The following is a 20882-nucleotide window of genomic DNA, read 5'->3' as shown; positions in this document are numbered from 1 at the left end:
TGGTCCGGGGATCTCTGGGGCGGTCCCCTAGACTCTTTGAAGGGGGTCTGTGAGGTATTAGTATTATCATAATACTACTAGAATACTATTTGGCTTTTTCACTCTCATTCTCTCATGATAAGTGTACAGTGGAGTTTTCCAGATGCAGTGTGACATGGGATGGCATCATTCTTCTGTTGGCTCATGGAATGTATGATTGGTATTCTTACATTTTAAGCATTTCCTCATTAAAAATGTTCTGTTACAGCATACATAAATATAACCTAAATAAATAAAAATTCTCTGAGAGCCTCAATAATTTTCAGAAGGTAAAGGAGTCTATACTGCTGGTCTGGATGTATTATAAATTGCTTGACCATTTGCCTGTTGTTGGACAGGTAGATCATTGACAGTCTTTCATGAACAATATTGTGATGCAATGGTCTTGTTAGTTCTATGAGGCTGATTGATGTTGATAAAAGTATTTCATGAAAACAATCCATTGTTCATTATTGTTACCTTTGAAATTTGAAATGAAATTTTTTGGGAAAGCTTGGAGAACATCCAGTATCCTTGATCTTTGATTGCACGGGACTTGAAATCCTTTCTACAGAAGGAAAGAGTAAATAAATGGGACTGATTCCTTGAGCCATGTGTGAAGTCAGTTGGGTTTTTGAGATTCTCCTTGTGTGGGTTTTCTCAACTTTGTTGGTTAGGTTAAGCATTGATGGTTATTTGGAAGATCTGCCTCCACAATAAGGGAACTGCTAAAATGTATCCCTCAGATGAAGTGCATAGTTCCTTTTCAAGTCTGATTTTCAGGTTAGACTTTTGAGATCAGGTTATAGTATCAACATATATATTTTTTCTCTCTTTTTGAGAATGTAGCTAATGGTAAGGGGATCACAATTTGGGTCCCTTTGATGTTGTGTGACTTGCCAATTCCCAGGATTTACTGCAATAATAACATTATGTAGCGGGGGTCTACAAAGCGCTGGGCTCTCAGCCTTTGTATTTAAACATTTTGAACACAACTCTATGAGGTAGGTACTATTATCATCTCTATTTTATAGAGTAGGAAACGGGGACTCTGAACTTAAGTAACTGACCCAGGGTGACAAGAGAGTGAACTGGCCTCTGTCTGCCTTTGGAGACTGAGGTCTTAACCACAGTGTGGACTGCACTGCGATATGGAGCAACTGCAGAAGTAATTTAGGACTATTCATAAGGAGAAGGCATCTCTTGTACTATTGCCTATAATTGTCCCAATGAATGGAAATCAAGAAGAGTTATAATAAGGCACTAGGCTCTTAGGACATCACCAATTCTATTATTGACCAATGTTTGCTGTTATTGGGGGAGAATCAATGTAACAGCATTAAAGGGGATTTTGAAAAAGGGAAGCAAGTACTGGATGACCCAGCAATTCCACTCTTACATGTATACATATTTCTAAAAGAATTGAAATCAGGGACTTGAACATATTTCTCTACACCAACATTCACAGTAGCATGATTCACAATAGCTAGAAGGTGGAGGCAGCCAAGTGTCCATCAGCAGGTGAAATGTGGTATATCCATACAATAGAATGCTGCTGCTGCTGCTAAGTCACCTCAGTCGTGTCCGACTCTGTGCGACCCCATAGACGGCAGCCCACCAGGCTCCCCCGTCCCTGGGATTCTCCAGACAAGAACACTGGAGTGGGGTGCCATTGCCTTCTCCATATAATAGAATAGTTGTTGTTATTTAGTTGCTAAGTTATGCCCGACTCTTTTGTGACCCCATGGACTGTAGTCCACCAGCCTCCTCTGTCCATGGGATTCTGCAGGCAAGAATCCGAGAGCGGGTTGCCCTTTCCTCCTGCAGGGTATCTTCCTGTCCTAGAGATTGAACCCGCGTCTCCTGCATGGCAGGTGGATTCTTTACCATTGAGCCACTAGGGAAGCCCCACACTAGAATATTATTTAGCCACACAAGGAATGATGTACCAAGGCATGCTACAGTGTGAATAAACCTTGAAAGCATTATGCTAGGTGAAAAAAGCCCATCATAGAAGAACAACTGCCATGTACATCCACTTATGTGAGGTGCCTAGAATTGGCACATTCGTAGAGACAGAAGATAGTGGGGAGAAGGGAGGAATGAGAAGTTCTTACTTCAAGGGAACAGAGTTTGTGTTGGGCATCATGAAACACTTTGTGTTTAGCCAGTGATGATGGTGATACCCCACTGTGAACATACTTAACACTTACAAATGGTTCAGATGATAACTATTGCACTCTGTTTATTTTACTACCACAAAATTCAATAAAGACTTTAAAGATGGTCCTTGTAAAAAAAATCTTAAAAAAAAGAGATTCTGTGCAGTTATACTGCAGCTGGTTCAGTGTGTAGAGGTGAGATGGTGAGTGCAGAACCCAGAGCCCTCTGGGTAGTTTCGCTTCTGACTCCTCACTGTGAGGATGCGGCTCCGTGTGCTTTTTCCCCTTCCGCACTCCAGCCTCAAGTGCCCATTTCAGTGTCAACTCTCCATTTCCGTCTTTCTCTTCAGTGTGCCTGCCTGTGTTATAGAAAGATGTTTTCTTCTGAGGGACTGGTTTTTAAAAAACTTTGCTGAGATATAATACATACGCTGAAACTCACACGCACCCTAAGTGCGTAATTTGATGCATCTTTACAAACTGAACCCATCTGGTCACTAGCACTCAGATCAAGAAAACCTGAGCATGGTTTCCACTCTAGAAGACCCCCTCCCAACCAACCCCAGACCAAGGGGATGTCTCTATGACAGAAGCAAAAGGCCAGAGAACAGATAGGACAGGCTGGTAAATTCATCGGTGTTGCAGAAGAGCCAAGATTCTTGAAAGAAACTGTTTCTCACCTAAGTGTTAGAGTTTGCCCTTAGTGAACTCATTTGATGACAGAAGAGCAAGTTCTCTGGGCAGGTGCTTTAGAATAAAGCTGGACATTGCGATGGTCATTGACAGACTTCCTTTTTTTCTTCCTTTCCTCTGCCCAGACTGCAGCGCAGTGTTTGACATCCGCGTCATTAACGTCACCACCACCGACATGCAGCTGGCGTGGCAGAACACAGACAACGCTTCCGAATACATCTACAGTGTAGAAATACAGTCTGAACACAGCTCTGATCGGAAGAACAGTTCTCACACGGGGATCGCTTTCCACGACCTGACCCCGGGCACCTTATACAAGATCACAGTCACCCCCCAGATGGACTTTGTCCAGGGGCTGGCCAACTCCACCCTACAGTACACACGTAAGTGTTTCAGGACACCCTCCTAAGGAAGCATTTTTCCAGCCTTTCAGCCGGAGGAGGGGAAATAAGCATGGGTTCAGTGATGAGGCAAGAGGCCCTTGTGTTTCTGGGCTCCAGGTAGAATGTGAAACCGAGGAAGCTGAAGACGTTGGGCTCAGCCAACGTTCTGCCCTGCCCTGGTGGCACTGGTGCTGAGCCATGTGAACTTGGAATTGTCTTCCGAAGCAGAGAGGCATCCCATGAGCATGGGAAGCATCACCATTCATTCCTTGGGAATACAGACTGGAGGAGGGGTCACCCGGTCATGTTGGCATGGAAGATGCTGCCCAAAGGAAGCAGTTTTGCATGCACCAGTAAGGGACATGCTTTGCTAATATTTGACCTAAATATATGGTAGAGATGGAAGTTTATAATGTCTTTTTTGTATATTTTTGTTTCATTAATCATATTTCAAAAACAAGTAGGAAATTACATCTTAAAAATAGATTTCAGATAAAGTATTAAAAGAAGTCTGAAAAGCTTCAATTCTTTTGAGATTTAATCTGTATAATTATTTTCTAAATGTCTTTTTGGGGAAGCCTCCTCTTTTTTGATCCCAGCAAGTATTAGCTTTATTTATTCTTTACCCAAAGGAGCCAGGCTATTTTTATTTTAAATTTAATGAAAAAAAAAAAGAAAAAAAAAGTCCAGGCTATTTTTAGATGCAGTCAATAAAATGGCTCAAGTTAATCCATCCTTTTTTTTTTTCCCTAAAACTTAAGGGCCCAGCAAGGTGTCCAGCATTGAGATAATGACCAATACCACAGCAGCAACCTTAAATTGGCAGAATGTTGACGAAGCCTCTTCAAACTACACCTACTGCCTTCTTATTAGGCAGGACGGAAGTTCCAGCAACTTCCCGCCAATAGTCACAGACGTCAGCGTTACCCATGCTACGGTCACCAACTTAATACCTGGTTCCTCCTACACCGTAGAGATCTTCACGCGGATGGGGGATGTCAAGTCACTTGGGCCCAGCAGGCAGTCATTCTGTACAGGTGGGTAGTCTCAGGGGACTCTTGGATTCCATCTGGTGTCATGCTGACCTTGCACGTAGGTCCTTGCAATAAACTCCAGTTGATTAGTTTTTTTTGCCGATCACCATGGCATCTTAGTTTTCCAACCAGGGATAGAACCTTCGCCCCGCTGCAGTGGCCCACCAGGGAAGCCCCTCGAGTTGGTTAGCGTCTGTGTGGTGTGTGAGCATCCTAGTAGCTCATTAGTGCTGTCTTGCTGCCCTCATCGTTCGTTCATTCAGCAGATACGTTCTGAGCATTTACTGTGCGTCAGGTACCGTCTAAGGTCACAGATGAGTCCCTGCCTTTCTGAAACTTCTGTTCTGGTGGCGGAAGACCCAATAAGCCAGAAACATAGGTTATTAGGTGATGATTACTGCTGAGGAAAGATAAGTAAAAAGGATAGGAGAAATGAGATGTTTATCTTGGGGAAGGCTTTGTCGAAAAGGTGACTTTTGAGCAAAGACTTGCAGGAAGTGAAGCCAGTCGTGTGGACAGGAGAGACGGGCAGCCCCAGTGTGGAGGTCCTGGGCCTGGAGTGTGCCTGCTGTGTTGGAGGAAGAGCAGGAGGTCAGGATGGCAGAGGGCAGCAAGAGGGGGAGGTGGAGGAGGTGAGGCCAACGGGGTGAGGGGCCAGGGCACGGCTGACGTCAGGCCTTGCAGCTCATAGTTTGGCTTTTACCCTGAAGAAGACAGAAAGGATATAGTTAAAAGGGATGCTCAGCATTTTCACTTTTCTTGATCCTTATCTCTCAATGCAAAAAGTGTGAGCGTTTAAAGAGAAGAGCCCTGTGTTTAACTGAAGGAGCTTTCAGAGAGTGAGTGGGGGGATGTTTGGTGAACGGCTGTGAGTCCTTCTGCTCACAGTTCTGATGGCGGGGCTTTATCCCTCTGGACCTGTGGGCCACCTTGTCCCCTACCGCCTTTGCACTTGCTTCCTTTCTTCCTTAGACTAAGCCCTTCAGGTGTGTTCAGGCTGATCTGGAAGTCGGGCAGGGATCTCAGCAGATCAGCCTCCCTGGTAGTGTAGGGGTTGGGACCTCGATGACCTCTGACCTTTCACGTGGAGTGGCAAAAGAGATCCTGGCAGCTCTGAGCCCCCTGTGTTAACTCAAACTCTGTTCACCCGGTCTAGACTCTGATCTTTGGCGTGCGGGTGGCTTCCATTGCTAATATTTATCTTAGCTGCAGTCATGGCTCCCTGTAGCAAGAGAAAGATATCTGTGAGCATTTATGAGTGGGGGGGTGGATGGACAGGACTGTGGGAGGGGGATCGTATCGGGCAGGTTGTCCTTCCAGGCCTCAGGTGGAGAATGTGGGCGCTGTGCGTGGGTGCCTCTTTAAAACTTTTTCTGCTTTAAAACACCACAGTGTTCAAGTCATGATAATATCCCCGCCCCCAGTACATTAACACAGAGTTTTCCATTTATTTATTTTTGGAGGCACCGCTGGGATCTGAAAGAGTTTTCCATTTATGTCAGCTTTTTGTGGACACTTAATAAAATCCTGCTGCTGCTGCTTAGCTGACTTGGGCGTGTCTGAGTCTGTGAGACCCCATGGACTGCAGCCCGCCAGGCTTCTCTGTCCATGGGATTCTCTTGGCAAGAGTACTGGAGTGGGTGGCCATGTCCTCCAGGGGAGCTTCCTGGCCCTGGGACTGAACCTGGGTCTCCTGCATTGCAGGCAGATTCTTTACCGCGGAGCTACCAGGGAAGCCCTAATAATATCCTACTGGCCCTTCAAATGGGTAGAGACAAATAACACCCCATATTAAAGATGAAGAAATTGGTACCATTTACCATTGGTTATTCAGCCTGTTGTGTATGTAGAAAACACCCTGGACTTGGATTTAGAAAACCCAAGATCCAGTTTTGGCTTTGCCACTGGCCAGCCAGTCATTTGAGCAAATTACTTAATCTAAGTCTCAGTTGATTCAGCTGCAAAGTGGGACAGTATTAACCCTGCCTGTTCCAGAACGATGGTCAAGAGGGTGCCCAGAAGAGGGGACACAGGTGGAGAAATTGCTACCACTCCCCGCATAAGGTAGCTATGTCTCACAGGCCCTTGTGCTCTTCCAGCCTGGAGCCCGACGGCCACCGTTTCATTTAATCCTCGGGTCTTCCTGCAGCTGGGGCTGACCCAAGGTCACAAAGTTCAGTAAGGCCTGATTCAAGGTCAGCCTCTGCCTCTTCTGACATTCCCCACTGCTGTCTCCTCATCACCAACGGGCCAGGCATCCCAAGTTTAAGTGTTTGCAAAGGCAAGCGTCCAAGAATCTCATGCTGTGCTGTGCTTGCCTTGCAGACCCTGCGTCGGTGGCCTCCTTCGACTGTGAAGCAGTCCCCAAGAAGGCCACCTTGGTCCTTAGGTGGGCCTGCCCTTTAGGCACCAGCACAGGCTTTGAGCTGGAGGTCAGCCATGGACACTGGAAAAATAAAACGACCTTGGAGGGCTGCTCTTTGAACAACGGCTCTGAGTTCATGACGGAAGTCACGCATTTGAATTTTTCTACCTTGTACGACGTCAGCATTGCTACCAGCTCCTGTAACAAGACGGCACCGCCCGCCCAAAACACCTGCCTCTCTGGCATCACAGGTGAGCTTCCCAGAGGGCAGGGTAGCCAGCAGGTCATTTGATCACTCCTGGAAAGCTGACCCAGTGGCTCTGCCAAGTGTGCTCGGAAACCTGTTTCTAAAAAAAAATTATCCAAAATATTTGTTTTTGTTAACCCAGTTCTGTAGAAATGTAGTCTATATAGTCTATAGAAACCATAGTGAGTGAGTGAAAGTCGCTCAGTCGTGTCCGATTCTTTGCGACCCCATGGACATACAGTCCGTGGAATTCTCCAGGCCAGAATACTGGAGTGGGTAGCCTTTCCTTTCTCCAGAGGATCTTCCCAACCCAGAGGTCGAACCCAGGTCTCCCATATTACAGGCAGATCCTTTACCAGCCTAATTACAAGGGAGGCATAGAAACTGTATAATCTATAGGAATTTAATGAGTGAGAATTATCTTTTACATTCCCAAAGTTGCCTTTGTTTTATGCAACAATTTGTTGCCACATATTCTTTTAAGTGGTAAGTTCCTCTACTGCATTAAAACAAAGTATTTTTATAGAAATGTTCAGACAGACACGAAAGCAAAGGACAGTGTAATGGGACCCACGTACCATCATCACTCATTTGTGGGCATTTGATGGCATTTGTGTTGACCATTTGTGGGCATTTGATCAATCTTGTTTCATTTATATCCCCTCCACTCTTATTGGATTCCTTTGAGACCAGTCCTGGTTATTCTATAATTTTATTTGTATGTTTTCCACATGTATTGATGCAAGAGAGGGACTCCTTTCCCCCTTTTTTTCAAACATAACTACATTACTATTTGGTTCAGTTCAGTTGCTCAGTTGTGTCTGACTCTTTGTGACCCAAAGGACTGCAGCACTCTGGGCCTCCCTGTCCATCACCAACTCCCGGAGTCCACCCAAACTCATGTCCATTGAGTGAGTGGTGCCATCCAAGCATCTCATCCTCTGTCAGCCCCTTCTCCTCCTGCCCTCAATCTTTCCCAGCATCATGGTCTTTTCAAATGGGTCAGCTCTTTGCATCAGGTGGCCAGAGTATTGGAGTTTCAGCCTCAGTCCTTCCAATGAATATTCAGGACTGATCTCCTTCAGAATGGACTGGTTGGATCTCCTTGCAGTCCAAGGGACTCTCAAGAGTCTTCTCCAACACCACAGTTCAAAAGCATCAATTCTTTCGCATTCCTATTACCATTACATTAAAAAATTTAACAATCCTTTTTTTTTGGCCATGCTGCACAAATTGAACCCAGGTTACAGCAGTGAAAGCACTAAATCCTAACCACTAGGTCACCAGGGAACTCCCAGCAATCTTTTTTTTTTTTTTTTTTAAACTATTACGAGATACTCAGTCAAGATTCAAATTTCGCTAGAATCTGGGTCAACAAATTCCCCAGCTGTTTTGGGGTCATTCACAAGAGATTCCTCCTAGTGAATGTTCTCATGTTGTTGCCTAGTTGCTCAGTCGTGTCTGACTCTTTTGCAACCTCCTGGACCGTAGTGCTCCAGGCTCCTCTGCCCATGGGATTTCCCAGGCAAGAATACTGGAGTGAGTTGTCCTTTCCTTCTCCAGGGGATCTTCCCAATGCAGGCAGGCAGGGCCCCTTGAGTGTAGGACTGAGAAAAGCACTGAGAAGGAAAGAATTTCCAGGCTTGGAGGTGAATGCTGTCTTGGGGTAGGGAGCTGGGGACTCCCAGCTGGCCGGCTAGAAGGCAAAGAACGATGGGCAGTGTGGGAGCGGGTGTTACAGTGTCTGATGAGGCAGTTGACACCAAGCCGTGGGAACAGCACCTCCAAGTGGCCACTGCTGTCAGTTACTTGAGAGGTTGCCGGAGGATGGTTTAGAGCTGTGCCTTCCAGTAGGAAATCATATGAGCCTCTTGTATAATAAAAAATTTTCTAGGCACCACATTAGGAAACTAAAAAGAGCAGCTGAAATGAAGTTTTTTTTTTTTTTTTCCTGCTCTCTGTGGCATATGGGATCTTAGTTCCCTGACCAGGGATTGAACCCTTGCATTGGAAGTGTGGACCACTCGACTGCCAGGGAAGTCCCTGAAATGAGTTTTGATCATATTTTATTTAACCCAGTATATTAAAAATGTTATCATTTCAGCATTTAATTTCACTTAATTTGTATAAAGTAAGTTATTAATGGGGCTTCCCTGGTAGCTCAGCTGGTAAAGAAGCTACCTGCAATGCAGGAGACCTGGGTTCGATCCCTGGGTTGGGAAAGATCCCCTGGAGGAGGCCATGGCAACCCAGTCCAGTATTCTTGCCTGGAGAATCCCATGGACAGAAGAGCCCGGTGGGCTACAGTCCACGGGGTCGCAGAGTTGGACACGACTGAGCAACTAAGCACACGTGTGCGTGCACACACACACACACACACACACACACACACACGTTATTAATGAGACACTCTACGTCCAGAGTTGGACTAGTTACTTTTCAGAGTGGTTTATTGTTGCTTAGTCTCTCAGTCGTGTCTGACTCTTGTGACCCCATGGACTGTAGCCCGCCAGGCTCCCCTGTCTGTGGGATTTCCCCGGTGAGAATCCTGGAGTGGGTTGCCATTTCAGTGGCTGCCATATTGGACAGCATATGTTTGGAGAATTGGGTTGTGGGCTTTGTCTTTTTGGAGTTGACTTTTCTGAGTCTCTCTTGATTATAATAGCAAAGACACTCACACTGTACCTGGGAGACACAGTTAGGTAGAGAGTGTGTATGAGGAGAGGGACCATCTTTAATTCAACTTTTCTTTCCTTTTGTGTCAATTCAGAGAGTGGCTTTATGAGCTTAGCTCGGGAAGCTGAGGCACGAGATTTTGAAGGCCTCTTTCAGAATGTTTCCGTGTGGGCTTTTCTGATTTCCAGGAAGAGGGTCAGCTGGGTTTCTCTAGCGGAGTTTTAAACCATCCCTAGCAAACAATGAGGACTTTGGTGTGAAGGGCAGAGTAGGACTGCAGTCAGGTCTCAGGAGGAAGCGTGTTCTCTCCACATCGTCCTTGCTTCCCCCTGGGTTCCTGCTCCGTCATTGTTCTCAGCTGACCGACCAGTCCTGGGGCCAAGTCCAGCTCCCAGGTCCCCACCTGGACGTTCCACCTACACAGCCTCTGTCTCGCTCTCCTCCTTCTGCACCCCTTCTCAGGGTACACAACCTGGCCTTTCTGGGTCAGGAAGGACTGGTGGAAAACAGGAAAGATGTAGTACCTTCTAGAAACGAGGTTGCCAGGAGGCCCCCTTGGGAATGTGGTTGGACCCACTGAAGGGGTGCTTGTCAGCTAGGCAGGCTCCCCGAGGACCCCCCACCTCTGTCCCCACCAGTTCGCCTCCTCACCCTTCGCTTCTGGATTTGCTTTGCGTGAGCCCAACATGCAGCATGCAGAACCAGGGGGGATCTTGAGGGGGGCACTACAGTAAATCCTCTCCTTAATAATATTGTTCCTTCTTTGGTTTTAAGTGTTTTGTGTTGTCCTGTTTCAGACCCCCCTCTTCCGGATGGGTCCCCTAATATCACATCTGTCAGTCACAATTCGGTGAAGGTCAAATTCAGTGGGTTCGAAGCCAGCCATGGACCTATCAAAGCCTACGCACTCGTTCTCACCACTGTGGATGGTAAGCAGGGGTCCTGATGGGTTCCGTAGCTGGCGGGTGATGCATGACCGGGCGCCACTTCCGTGCCCACTGAGGCACATTAGTGAGACAGACACATGTCGGGTTTGACACTGCGGCCCACACTTTGGCACTCACCCGGGGATGGGTAGGTGTAATTCTGATGAGCTCAGTCAGAGGTTGACAGACTTCCTGTAAAGGGCCAGACGGCAAACCATTTTAAACTTCGCAGGCTCTGCTGTCTCCTTCTCAGCTGTTCGACTTTGCGGCTGTCACATGAAAGAAACCATAGAAGATACAGAAAGAGTGAGAGTGACTATTCCAGAATTTACCAAAAATGGATGGCTGGCTGGCTGTGGCCCTTGGATTTGACTTGCTTACCTGTAATCTAGGTTCTTCATCTCTTTCGCAACACAGGGTCTTTTAGGTGGCAGATTAGTAGTTTTAACCAACTTTGTCTCTTGCACATGTGCATACACACATGTGCACACATGCACACACACACACACACACCCAAATGATCCTCAAAGGGTGACTTTTTCTTGGAAGAAAACAACAAAAAAATTTGCATTTGCAGTGGGAACTGGCAAAGAGCATCGCCATAGCTGAGAGAGGAGGTGGATTAAATGCCGCCTTTCCTTAAAGGGCTCTATTACGTTCCTTGGAAGTAAGAAGGGAAAGCTTCGAGGATGGGTGGGTGGGTCTGGGTGCTTTGTTCAAGGCTTGGTTTAAAGGTCTGAGTTTTGGAACTTCCCTGAGGGTGCAGTGCTTAGGACTCTGAGCTTTCAAGGCCATGTGCCTGAGTTCAATCCTGGTTCGGGAACTAAGCTCCTGCAAGTTACGTGGCATGGCCAAAAAACAAAAAAGTGCAGGGTTTTGCTTTTTGCTGATTCTTTAACTGTGAACAATGCAGTGCTGTCCCTGCCCAGGCATGCAGCCTGTGATTCTGCCCTCATCTCCCCGAGGAAGACAGAGATCAAACCCACTGTTAGGGCAGTGGGCATCTGGGAAGACAAGGGATTTGCTGGTGTCGTCAACCTGTGGCTTGATTTCAAAAAGAGACGTTGAGATCTTGCTCTTTCTCTTTCTGTCTTTTGTTTTGAGTCTGTTTTAGACACCTAGTCATTTTGCTGTGAAGGTTTACAGCGGATCCCAAGCTCAGATCTTTGCTGAATGGGGGAGGTGAGGGTGCATACTGAGCAGCCTGATCAGGAGCAGCCTGGGGTGGGTGAGGTCACACACACCCCCGTCGGATGGTCTGGGTTAGAAATACAAGCCCACCACCTTTGGCCCAGTCTCTTTTAGCCATGCCATGCAACTTGCAGGAGCTTGGTTCCTGACAGGGATTGAACCCGGGTACATGGCCTTGAAAGCTCGGAGTCCTAACCACTGGACCCTCAGGGAAGTTCCAAAACTCAGACCTTTTTACTGTACAGATGTATCCCCATCTGTACAGTGGGGACAGTCAGCCTGTGCAGCGAGATTATTGTGGGGATTAAATGGGTAAGTAAAGCTCTTAGAACTTAATAGAAGGAAAACCTGGCAGAGAGAGCATACCTAAGGGATGGCAGGGGTTACCACCACTACCCAGTGTCAAGGTCATTATTTAGAAATGCTGGAGACACATTGAACCTCTGTGATCACTTTCTTTCTCTTTAAAAAAGATTTATTCAATGTTTAAAGATTACAGTCCATTTACACTTGTTACACAATATTGGCTGCACCCTCTGTGCTGCAGAAGGCATCCTGGAGCCTGTCTTACACCAGCACTTTGGACCTCCCTCCCCACTCCACGTGCGATCCCTTTCTCCCTTTCTTATGCCTTCCCTTCTGTGTGCCTTTCTTAGTTCATCGGCCATCGGCAGATGTTTTGAGATTCACATATGGCGACTTCAAAAGGGGGGCCTCGAATACTTATGTGACATACCTCATAACGACAGAAGCAAAGAGACGTGCTCAGGGCTTGTCTGAAGTCTTGAAATACGAAGTTGATGTTGGCAACGAGTCCACCACGCACGGCTACTACAACGGGAAGCTGGAACCCCTGGGCTCCTATCGGTAATGCCTCATGGTTCTTGCTCTTGGGGGCCGGGCCTCTGAGTGCAGAGCTCTCTGTGCCTGGGACATGAGGTCTCAGTCACCTCTTTTTTTCCCTTGTCACCCCACAGGGCTTGTGTGGCCGGCTTCACCAATATTGCCTTCAACCCTCGCAACGCGGGACTCATAGACGGGAACGAGAGCTACGTGTCCTTCAGTCCCTGTTCAGAGGCCGTTTTCTTGCCGCAGGACCCAGGTAGAGGGGCAAGACTGCTGTTAGCAGCTCACTGAGGCTTTGCTTCCAGTGTCCACAGAAGGACGGGCGTCTGCACCCCTCCCTGGGTCCCCAGGAGGCTTGGAAAGTCTCGTCTCTTTTCGCAGAAGCTGAGCTGTCACTTGGCCATCAGGACCCAGCTCAGCTTCCTCTTCTGGCGTCCCCCAGCCCCCGCCCGCCACGTCCCTCCTCCGAAGGCCCGTCGCACGTCCAGTCTGCACACGCTGTTTGTGCCTTTCTCTTCAGTGTAGTGGTTTGTGTGACCGTGTGCCGGACACACGTGCCCCTTTCAGCGCATGGAACTCTTGACTATTAGGATCAGAAGGAGCCATGGAAATCATCTTGTCGGATCCTCGTTTTATTTTTTAAAAATTTTATTGAAATATAGTTGATGTACAGTGTTGTGTTAGTCTCTGGAGTACGGCAGAGTGATTCAGACACACACAGACCACACACACACACTCTTGTTTATGTTCTTTTCCTGTATTTATCACAGGGTGTTGAATGCAGCTCCCTCTGCTATGTACACTAGGCCTTGTTGTTATCCGCCCTGTATATGATAGTCTGCCTCTGCGAGCCCCAAACTCTCAGTCCTTTCCTCCCCCCGCCCGCCGGCCCTTTGGCAACCAGAAGTCTGTTCTGTCTGTGCAATTCCCGCGTTAGAAATGAGGGCGTTAAGGCCCAGGGAGGGGCAGTGACTGGCCCCAGGTTGCACACTGCCTTTAGGGGCCGGCCCGACATTCTGGGCTTGGACTCCTTGTCAAGTGCTCCTGTCCTTTATCACAGAGCGAAGTGATTTAGGAGCTTCAAGGACTCCAGGGGGCAGGGTGCATCCCCTCCGCTCAGGCCAGAGACCGACTGACCAGCCAGTTTGTTCTTTGTCTGTACTTGGTAGCCGTTGGCTTCAGCAAAGAAGCCCAGGAGCCAAGTTCAGGGATCCCCAAAGCCTCCCCAGCAAGCACACAGGTTTTATGTCACCGGGCGTGTGGGCGTTAGTGTCAAAAAGTCAACGGGGAAACGGCGTGTCCAGGAATTTTCAAACTGCGGTTGCTCCGCCCCACGGCCCATTCCCCGGGGGCTCCTGCCCGACTCCGACCTCACCAAGAGCGTTTCTGCCCGCTTTGTGTCTTGTACTCTGGGGGGCTGTACACACTTCCCTGTGAGGAAAGGAAGCGGTGGGTGAGGACAACCCAAAAGTCACCCAAAAGTAGCTCAGCTGCCTCAGTTTGTAGCTGGGACCCCAGGACCACTCCCAGACGCCTAGGCTAGGTTATGCCCAGAGCTGCCTGCTTGCCCTCTGCCGCACACACACAAACACACGCACACGTGCAGAGACACAGAAACAGAGACACACACACACACACCACACACAGACACAGACACACACAGACACACACACGCCACACAGACACACACACAGACACACACAGACACACACACAGACACACACATAGATACACACACCACACACAGACACAGAGACACACACACACAGACACACACCACACACAGATACACATACACAAACACATACACAGAGACACAGACACATACCACACACAAACACCCACAGACACACACACACAAACACACACACTACACACAGACATATCACACACACACACATACCACACACACACAGATACACACACACACCACACACACAGACAGACACAGAAACAGAGACACACACACACACAGACACAGACACACACACACACACACGCACAGACACACAGACACAGACACAGACACACACACCACATACATACACACAGACACACACATAGATACACACACCACACACACACACACCACAGACACACACAGAGAGACACACAGACACACACCACACAGACACAGACACACACACCACACACACACACACACACACACACACACTACACACAGACATATCACACACACACACATACCACACACACACAGATACACACACACATCACACACACAGACACAGAAACAGAGACACACACACACACAGACACGCACAGACACACACACACACAGACACACACCACACACACATGCACAGACACACAGACACAGACACAGACATACACACCACATACATACACACAGACACACACATAGATACACACACCACACACACACACACCACAGACACACACACACAGACCACACACACACAGACACACACAGAGAGACACACAGACACACACCACACAGACACAGACACACACACCACACACACACACACACAGACACACACACCACACAGACATACACACACATGCACAGACACACACAGACAGACACACACAGAAACAGACACAGACACCCCCCCACACACGCACAGACACACACACACACACCACACACACCACACACACAGACACACACACGTTTTATGTCCAGAGCTATTTACCTGTCCTCTGCCCCCCACCCCCCCACACACACACCACACACAGACACACACACATCACACACACACACACATCACACACACACACAGACATACACACAGACATACCACACACACACACAGACACATAACACACACACACAGACACACACACAGACACACCACACACACACAGACACACACATTTTATGTCCAGAGCCATTTACCCATCTTCTGCCACACACACAGACACACACACACCACACAGACACACACACCACACACACACACAGACACAGACACACACACCACACACCACACACACACAGACACATACACAGGTTTTATGTCCAGAGCTATTTACCTATCCTCTGACACACACACACACCACACAGACACACACACCACACACACACAGACACACACACCACACACACACACAGACACACACACCACACACAGACACACACACCACACACACACACAGACACAGACACACACACCACACACCACACACACACAGACACACACACATGTTTTATGTCCAGAGCTATTTACCTATCCTTTGACACACACACACACCATACAGACACACACACCACACACACACACACAGACACACACACCACACACAGACACACACACCACACACACACAGACACACACACAGACACACACACCACACACACACACAGACACACACACTGCAGACCACACACAGACACACACACACACGCTTTCTGTCCAGAGCTATTACCCCTCCTCCGCCAGCCCCCACCCCCACCACACACACGCTCTGTCTGTCTGGCTGTGAACACCTGTTGACGTGCCTCCCGTGTGGACTCTCCCCAGGTGTCATCTGTGGAGCAGTCTTTGGATGTATCTTTGGTGCCTTGGTCATCGTGGCCGTGGGAGGCTTCATCTTCTGGAGGAGGAGAAGGTGACTGCTGCTTGTGCTGATGATAATGCGCTGCATGTACTATTAATTAATTGAGCAGGAGCCCGAGTAGACACGTTGCGGTGCGTCCGTACCCCAGGTTTCCTCCCGGCCCAGAGCTTCTGATGCGTCCTACCCCTGGTTTTCTCTACCGCCTTGCCCTCCTGGGTTGATAGGCAGTGCCTGTGTTCCAGCTTTTTGCATTAGATTCTATTTTTCTTTTTTTTGAGGGAGGCGTCAAAAACAGCTTTATCGTTTCTTGTTAAAGTAAACTTATACATACTTATGACAAAAAGAAGCAACAAGAAAAAACAGAAAGACAAGAAATAGCCCATATTTACAGCATGGAAAACTACTCTTAACATGGATGTGATTACAAAACTCACATATGTACACACACCACACCCACAAACAGGATCATATTATACATGTTATTTTATGGGTTGCTTTGTTCTTAAGACATTGTGGACAGCTTCAGATCTTCATTTTAAGTGGCTATTGCGTGTTCAGCTGTGTGGAAATTATTCAACCAACTTTCTGACGTTTTTGTGTCCTTATTTGCCACTGTTACTTATCCTTGTGTGTAAATCTGGGCACAATCATAGTTATTCCCTTAGGCCAGATTCCAAGCGGCGTAGTTGCTGGGTCAGTGCGTATGCATGTTTTTAATTTTAGTACATACTGCAAAATTGCCTTCCAGAGTTTTATCTTTTTTTTTTTTTTTTAAATACCAATATGGGGTTTAGTCAGCAATACAGAAGAGTTCCAGGTCCCTCCCCCCCGCCCCCCCCCCCCCACCCCCCGGTCTCTGGTCCCTCACCAACACTGGATATGTTTTCTGGTTTAGTACATTAACTTTTTCAGAAAGGCTTACTCAAAAAACAGAAACAAAAATCAGAGCACGAAGGAGTGAGCTTGACTGTGTGATAGCGCGGTGCTGCTGATCTGTATTTGCTCAGAGAAAGTCCTGCAAGTTGCTTCAGTAGGATCCTGTGATACTTTTAGACGGTATAGAAGCGAGGAACTTCACGGGTTTAGACCGTTAAGCTTCAGTGTTTGTGAACAGGATCTGATGCGCTCTAAGAACTAAGGCCCAGGGAAGAAGCGTCTTGTAGATACACACAGGGAAGGCACAGTATTAAGCCGTTTTGATCTAATGCGTCTGTTTTTCTTTCAAAGTAGGAAAGGTGTAAAGAACAATGACGTGACCTTTTCTCAAATTAAGTAAGTCTCTACATTTATGAGCCTTAAGACATTTAATCCCCCATCTGTTCAGTGACTATTTTGAGATTTTTTTTTTTTTGATGGGAACCGCTGCCATTTTTCCAGATTGACACGTTTGGACCTGATCACCCAGAAATGCTTATTAGCGTTGTTATCCTGCAAGGACCCATGTGGCTTGTCTCCTGAAGCTGGCTTCCTTGCCACGTTCTACCGTGCCAAGTAGAACTATACTTGCCATATTCTATCAATAAATATATATTTTGTGATTCAAAACATGGTTATTCAAGGTCTAGGAGGAGAGAACTTGCTCAGAGTCACGAAGCCACTCAGTTATATAACAGGGTCTAGAAGTCAGATTTCCTGATTCACATTTCAGTGTTTTGTGAATTACATTACAGTGAACCTCCCCCAACCACCCCCTGCCATTGTACTATAGGTTTTCTTCTTTGGGGAAAAATCTCTGGAGTTATGGTCGAGTCATTTTTTTTTTTTCTAATTGTCTTTTTTTTCCCTTTGCTTTTCTATGGTGAAGACCTAAAAAGTGAGTACACATTTTGCTTTTTAAAAAATAACTTGCATGTTTCTATCTTGAGTGTGAACTTGACTGAATGCAGCCAATCCTGACACGTTGTTTTTTCCCTAGATCCAAGTTAATCAAAGTGGAGAATTTTGAGGCCTACTTCAAGAAACAGCAAGCTGACTCCAACTGTGGGTTTGCAGAAGAATATGAAGTATGTGGTTGTTGAATGTTGTCGTTTTGTTTGCTTTATGTTTTTCCTGAAAGTTGGGAAACTGTTTCTGTTTTATGGTGAAGCTTTGGGTAAGAGGTAGCCTCTTCGAGGGAAGAGAGAAGGTTTTTTTTTGGCCATGCTGCATGGCCCACAGGACCTTAGTTCCCCAATCAGGGATTGAACCCACGCCTCCTGCAGCGGAGGCGCCGGAGTCTTAACCACGGGACTGCCGGGGACGTCTCCTGCCTCCATCTTTACGTGTCTCCTTATGTGTCTCTGTCTCAGTGTCTTTTCTCCTCTTGTAAAGGTGTCAGGGACTTCCCTGGTGGTCCAGTGGCTAGGACTCTGCGCTCCCAGTGCGGGGGGCCCAGGTTCAATCCCTGGTCAGGGAAGTAGGGCCCACGTGCTGCAACTAGGAGTTTACATGCCGCAAATAAAAACAGACCCTGTGTGCTGCAACTAAGACCTAGAATAACCAAGAAAAAAAAAAAGACCCCAGTGATAGTGGATTAAGGGCCCCGCCCTCTGCAGTATGACCTCATCTTATCTTGATTACATCCACAAAAGCTGTAATTTCCAGCCAGGTTGTGTGCACAGGTACCAGGGCTTAGAACTGCTGTGTCTTTTTGGGGATGCAGTGTTAGCCATAACATCTCTGCATTCCCACGTTATCCTGCTATACTCTTTGTGCCGTATAAATACTATCTGGACACGGAGTGAATGAACAATTCTTATGGTCTGCTTTCAGGATCTGAAGCTTGTTGGAATTAACCTCCCTAAATATGCAGCTGAACTGGCTGAGAACAGAGGAAAGAATCGCTATAACAACGTTCTGCCCTGTGAGTAGTTTTTCCCACATCTTCCCTTTTTCACCCCATCTTGGACATCACGTCTCTGGGAGCAGGGGGCAGAGGAATGTGGGTACTACCCAGCCACTCCCACAGCCATCCATCAGTCACCTGCTGTGTGCTCAGCACTGCGTTTAGGCGTAAGCCGTTGGATTCACCTCACAATAGCCTTACAGAGTAGGTAGTAGGATATTCTGCAAAAAAAAAAAAAAAGCGGCACAGAGTGGCTGAGCGATTTGTCCGAAGTCACACTGAGAGTCATGGTGGGACCAGACTTGGACTGGATCTGGCCGTTTCCTGCAGGGTCCTGCGACTCCTCCAGAGTCCGTGCTTTGAGCCCCTTTGCTCTCACAGCCCATCTCTGCCCCTTTATTCCAACATAAACACAGTTCTGGAACAAAAGGGGAGCCGGTGGAGGACAAGCGGGGAGTGATGCCTTCTGCTTGAACAGACATGTCTCTGGTTGGCTGAGTACATTCCATGGCTAGATGTGAATTATATTTGGATTCATTCCTGTTTTTGAGGATTGACAATGTCTGTAGCCTGACAGGAACAACACATTGAGTGTACTCTGTGAATTGTTTCTGTTTGTAAATAAGTTCATTTGTATCATAATTGAGATTCCACACATACCACTTATAGTATTCTTACACACTCAGTTTATTCTTGCATTTGGGACTGTCTTTTTATAACAACTTTTTAATGAGAATAGGGAAAGAGTGAAAGGCTTAACTTTTTACCCTGAGGATCTACCCTGCCATAGTGGAAAGGGCACTGGATTTGAATTCTGGCTGCCACTCACCAGATGAAAGAGCTTGGAAAAATCACTTAACCTCTCTGACCCTCAGTTTTCTCATCTGTAAAATGGGCACAGAAGCTCATCGGATGGTTATGAGGGATAAATAACTGTGGAGGGCCTTCCCTGGCTTGTGGCATACACCCAAGGAAGGAAGTAGTTGGTTTCATCTAGAAGGTAGTCTGGAGTGGTTCAGAGCTTGTGCACCGGTGCCAGACTGTCAAGGTTCGAACCCTGGCTCTGCCACTTAACTAGCTCTGCCCAGGGAATCATGCAACTTCTCTGCCACGGTCATATCTGGTGACGGCGGGAATGCAATAAGGCCGTGGATCTAAAACACGGAGCCAGGCAGCGTCAAGGTGTGACGGAGCCCCTGCGTTGCCGTTTTGCACTTGTTTCTCTGTTCTGAGATGAAATATTCTGTTCCGTATCCTAATGTGGAACTCTTCTCTTTGAATGTCACAGATGACGTTTCCCGTGTCAAACTTTCAGTTCAGACCCATTCGACTGACGACTACATCAACGCCAACTACATGCCTGTGAGTGGGGAGCGGGGCTCGCTGTTGGCTGGCTGGAGGAGGTCCTCGGGGCTCCTCCTCCGTCTCTTTGAGATTGACTCTGTGCTGCTTTGCGTTTTCTAGGGCTACCATTCCAAAGAAGATTTCATTGCCACGCAAGGACCTTTACCCAACACTCTGAAAGATTTTTGGCGTATGGTTTGGGAGAAAAATGTCTATGCCGTTGTCATGCTGACCAAATGTGTTGAACAGGGAAGGGTATGTAATTTTTATTTTTATTGTTATTCAGTTCAGTTCATTCATTCATAGTTACTGTGGTGAAGGGTATTTTAAAACCTATTTTTTAAAAAAGACACTCCCCCAAGCATTAGCACTTCTATTCTTAGAAATGTGTTTTTTGTCTTTTTCTCCTCTAAAAGTTTTTTAAAAATGCTAAAAAAAAAATCTGTTATTGTTACCTTCTGTGCGACCCCATGACCGCAGCCCATCAGGTTCCACTGTCCCTGGGATTCTCCAGGCAAGAACACTGGAGCGGGTTGCCATTTCCTTCTCCAATGCATGAAAGTGAAAAGTGAAAGTGAAGTCGCTCAGTCGTGTCCGACTCTTAGCGACCCCAAGGACTGCAGCCCA

The 20882-nt window shown here is 47.2% G+C and overlaps 1 protein-coding gene and 1 non-coding gene across 2 annotated transcripts in view; both read left to right on the top strand.

Annotated features, from left to right (window-relative positions):
* PTPRJ (protein tyrosine phosphatase receptor type J) overlaps positions 1-20882 on the top strand; it is a 176826-nt gene that overhangs the window by 139699 nt on the left and 16245 nt on the right. Inside the window, exons 9-21 of the mRNA XM_070383326.1 lie at positions 2999-3256; positions 4018-4293; positions 6616-6906; positions 10376-10507; positions 12352-12562; positions 12673-12797; positions 16051-16138; positions 17318-17359; positions 17892-17900; positions 18003-18090; positions 18839-18929; positions 20200-20273; positions 20376-20510. Of these exons, the coding sequence (XP_070239427.1) occupies positions 2999-3256; positions 4018-4293; positions 6616-6906; positions 10376-10507; positions 12352-12562; positions 12673-12797; positions 16051-16138; positions 17318-17359; positions 17892-17900; positions 18003-18090; positions 18839-18929; positions 20200-20273; positions 20376-20510 (1820 nt within the window). The remainder of the gene's footprint in view (positions 1-2998; positions 3257-4017; positions 4294-6615; positions 6907-10375; positions 10508-12351; positions 12563-12672; positions 12798-16050; positions 16139-17317; positions 17360-17891; positions 17901-18002; positions 18091-18838; positions 18930-20199; positions 20274-20375; positions 20511-20882) is intronic.
* On the top strand, positions 18410-18482 carry TRNAG-CCC (transfer RNA glycine (anticodon CCC)). The gene has a single exon. It is a non-coding gene; the product is annotated as a tRNA-Gly (tRNA).

Source organism: Bos mutus, chromosome 15 (genome assembly GCF_027580195.1).
Source record: "Bos mutus isolate GX-2022 chromosome 15, NWIPB_WYAK_1.1, whole genome shotgun sequence".
NCBI classification, from domain to species: Eukaryota; Metazoa; Chordata; class Mammalia; order Artiodactyla; family Bovidae; genus Bos; species Bos mutus.
Note: the sequence above shows the minus strand (reverse complement) of the source record. Positions and strands in the feature narration are given on the sequence as shown.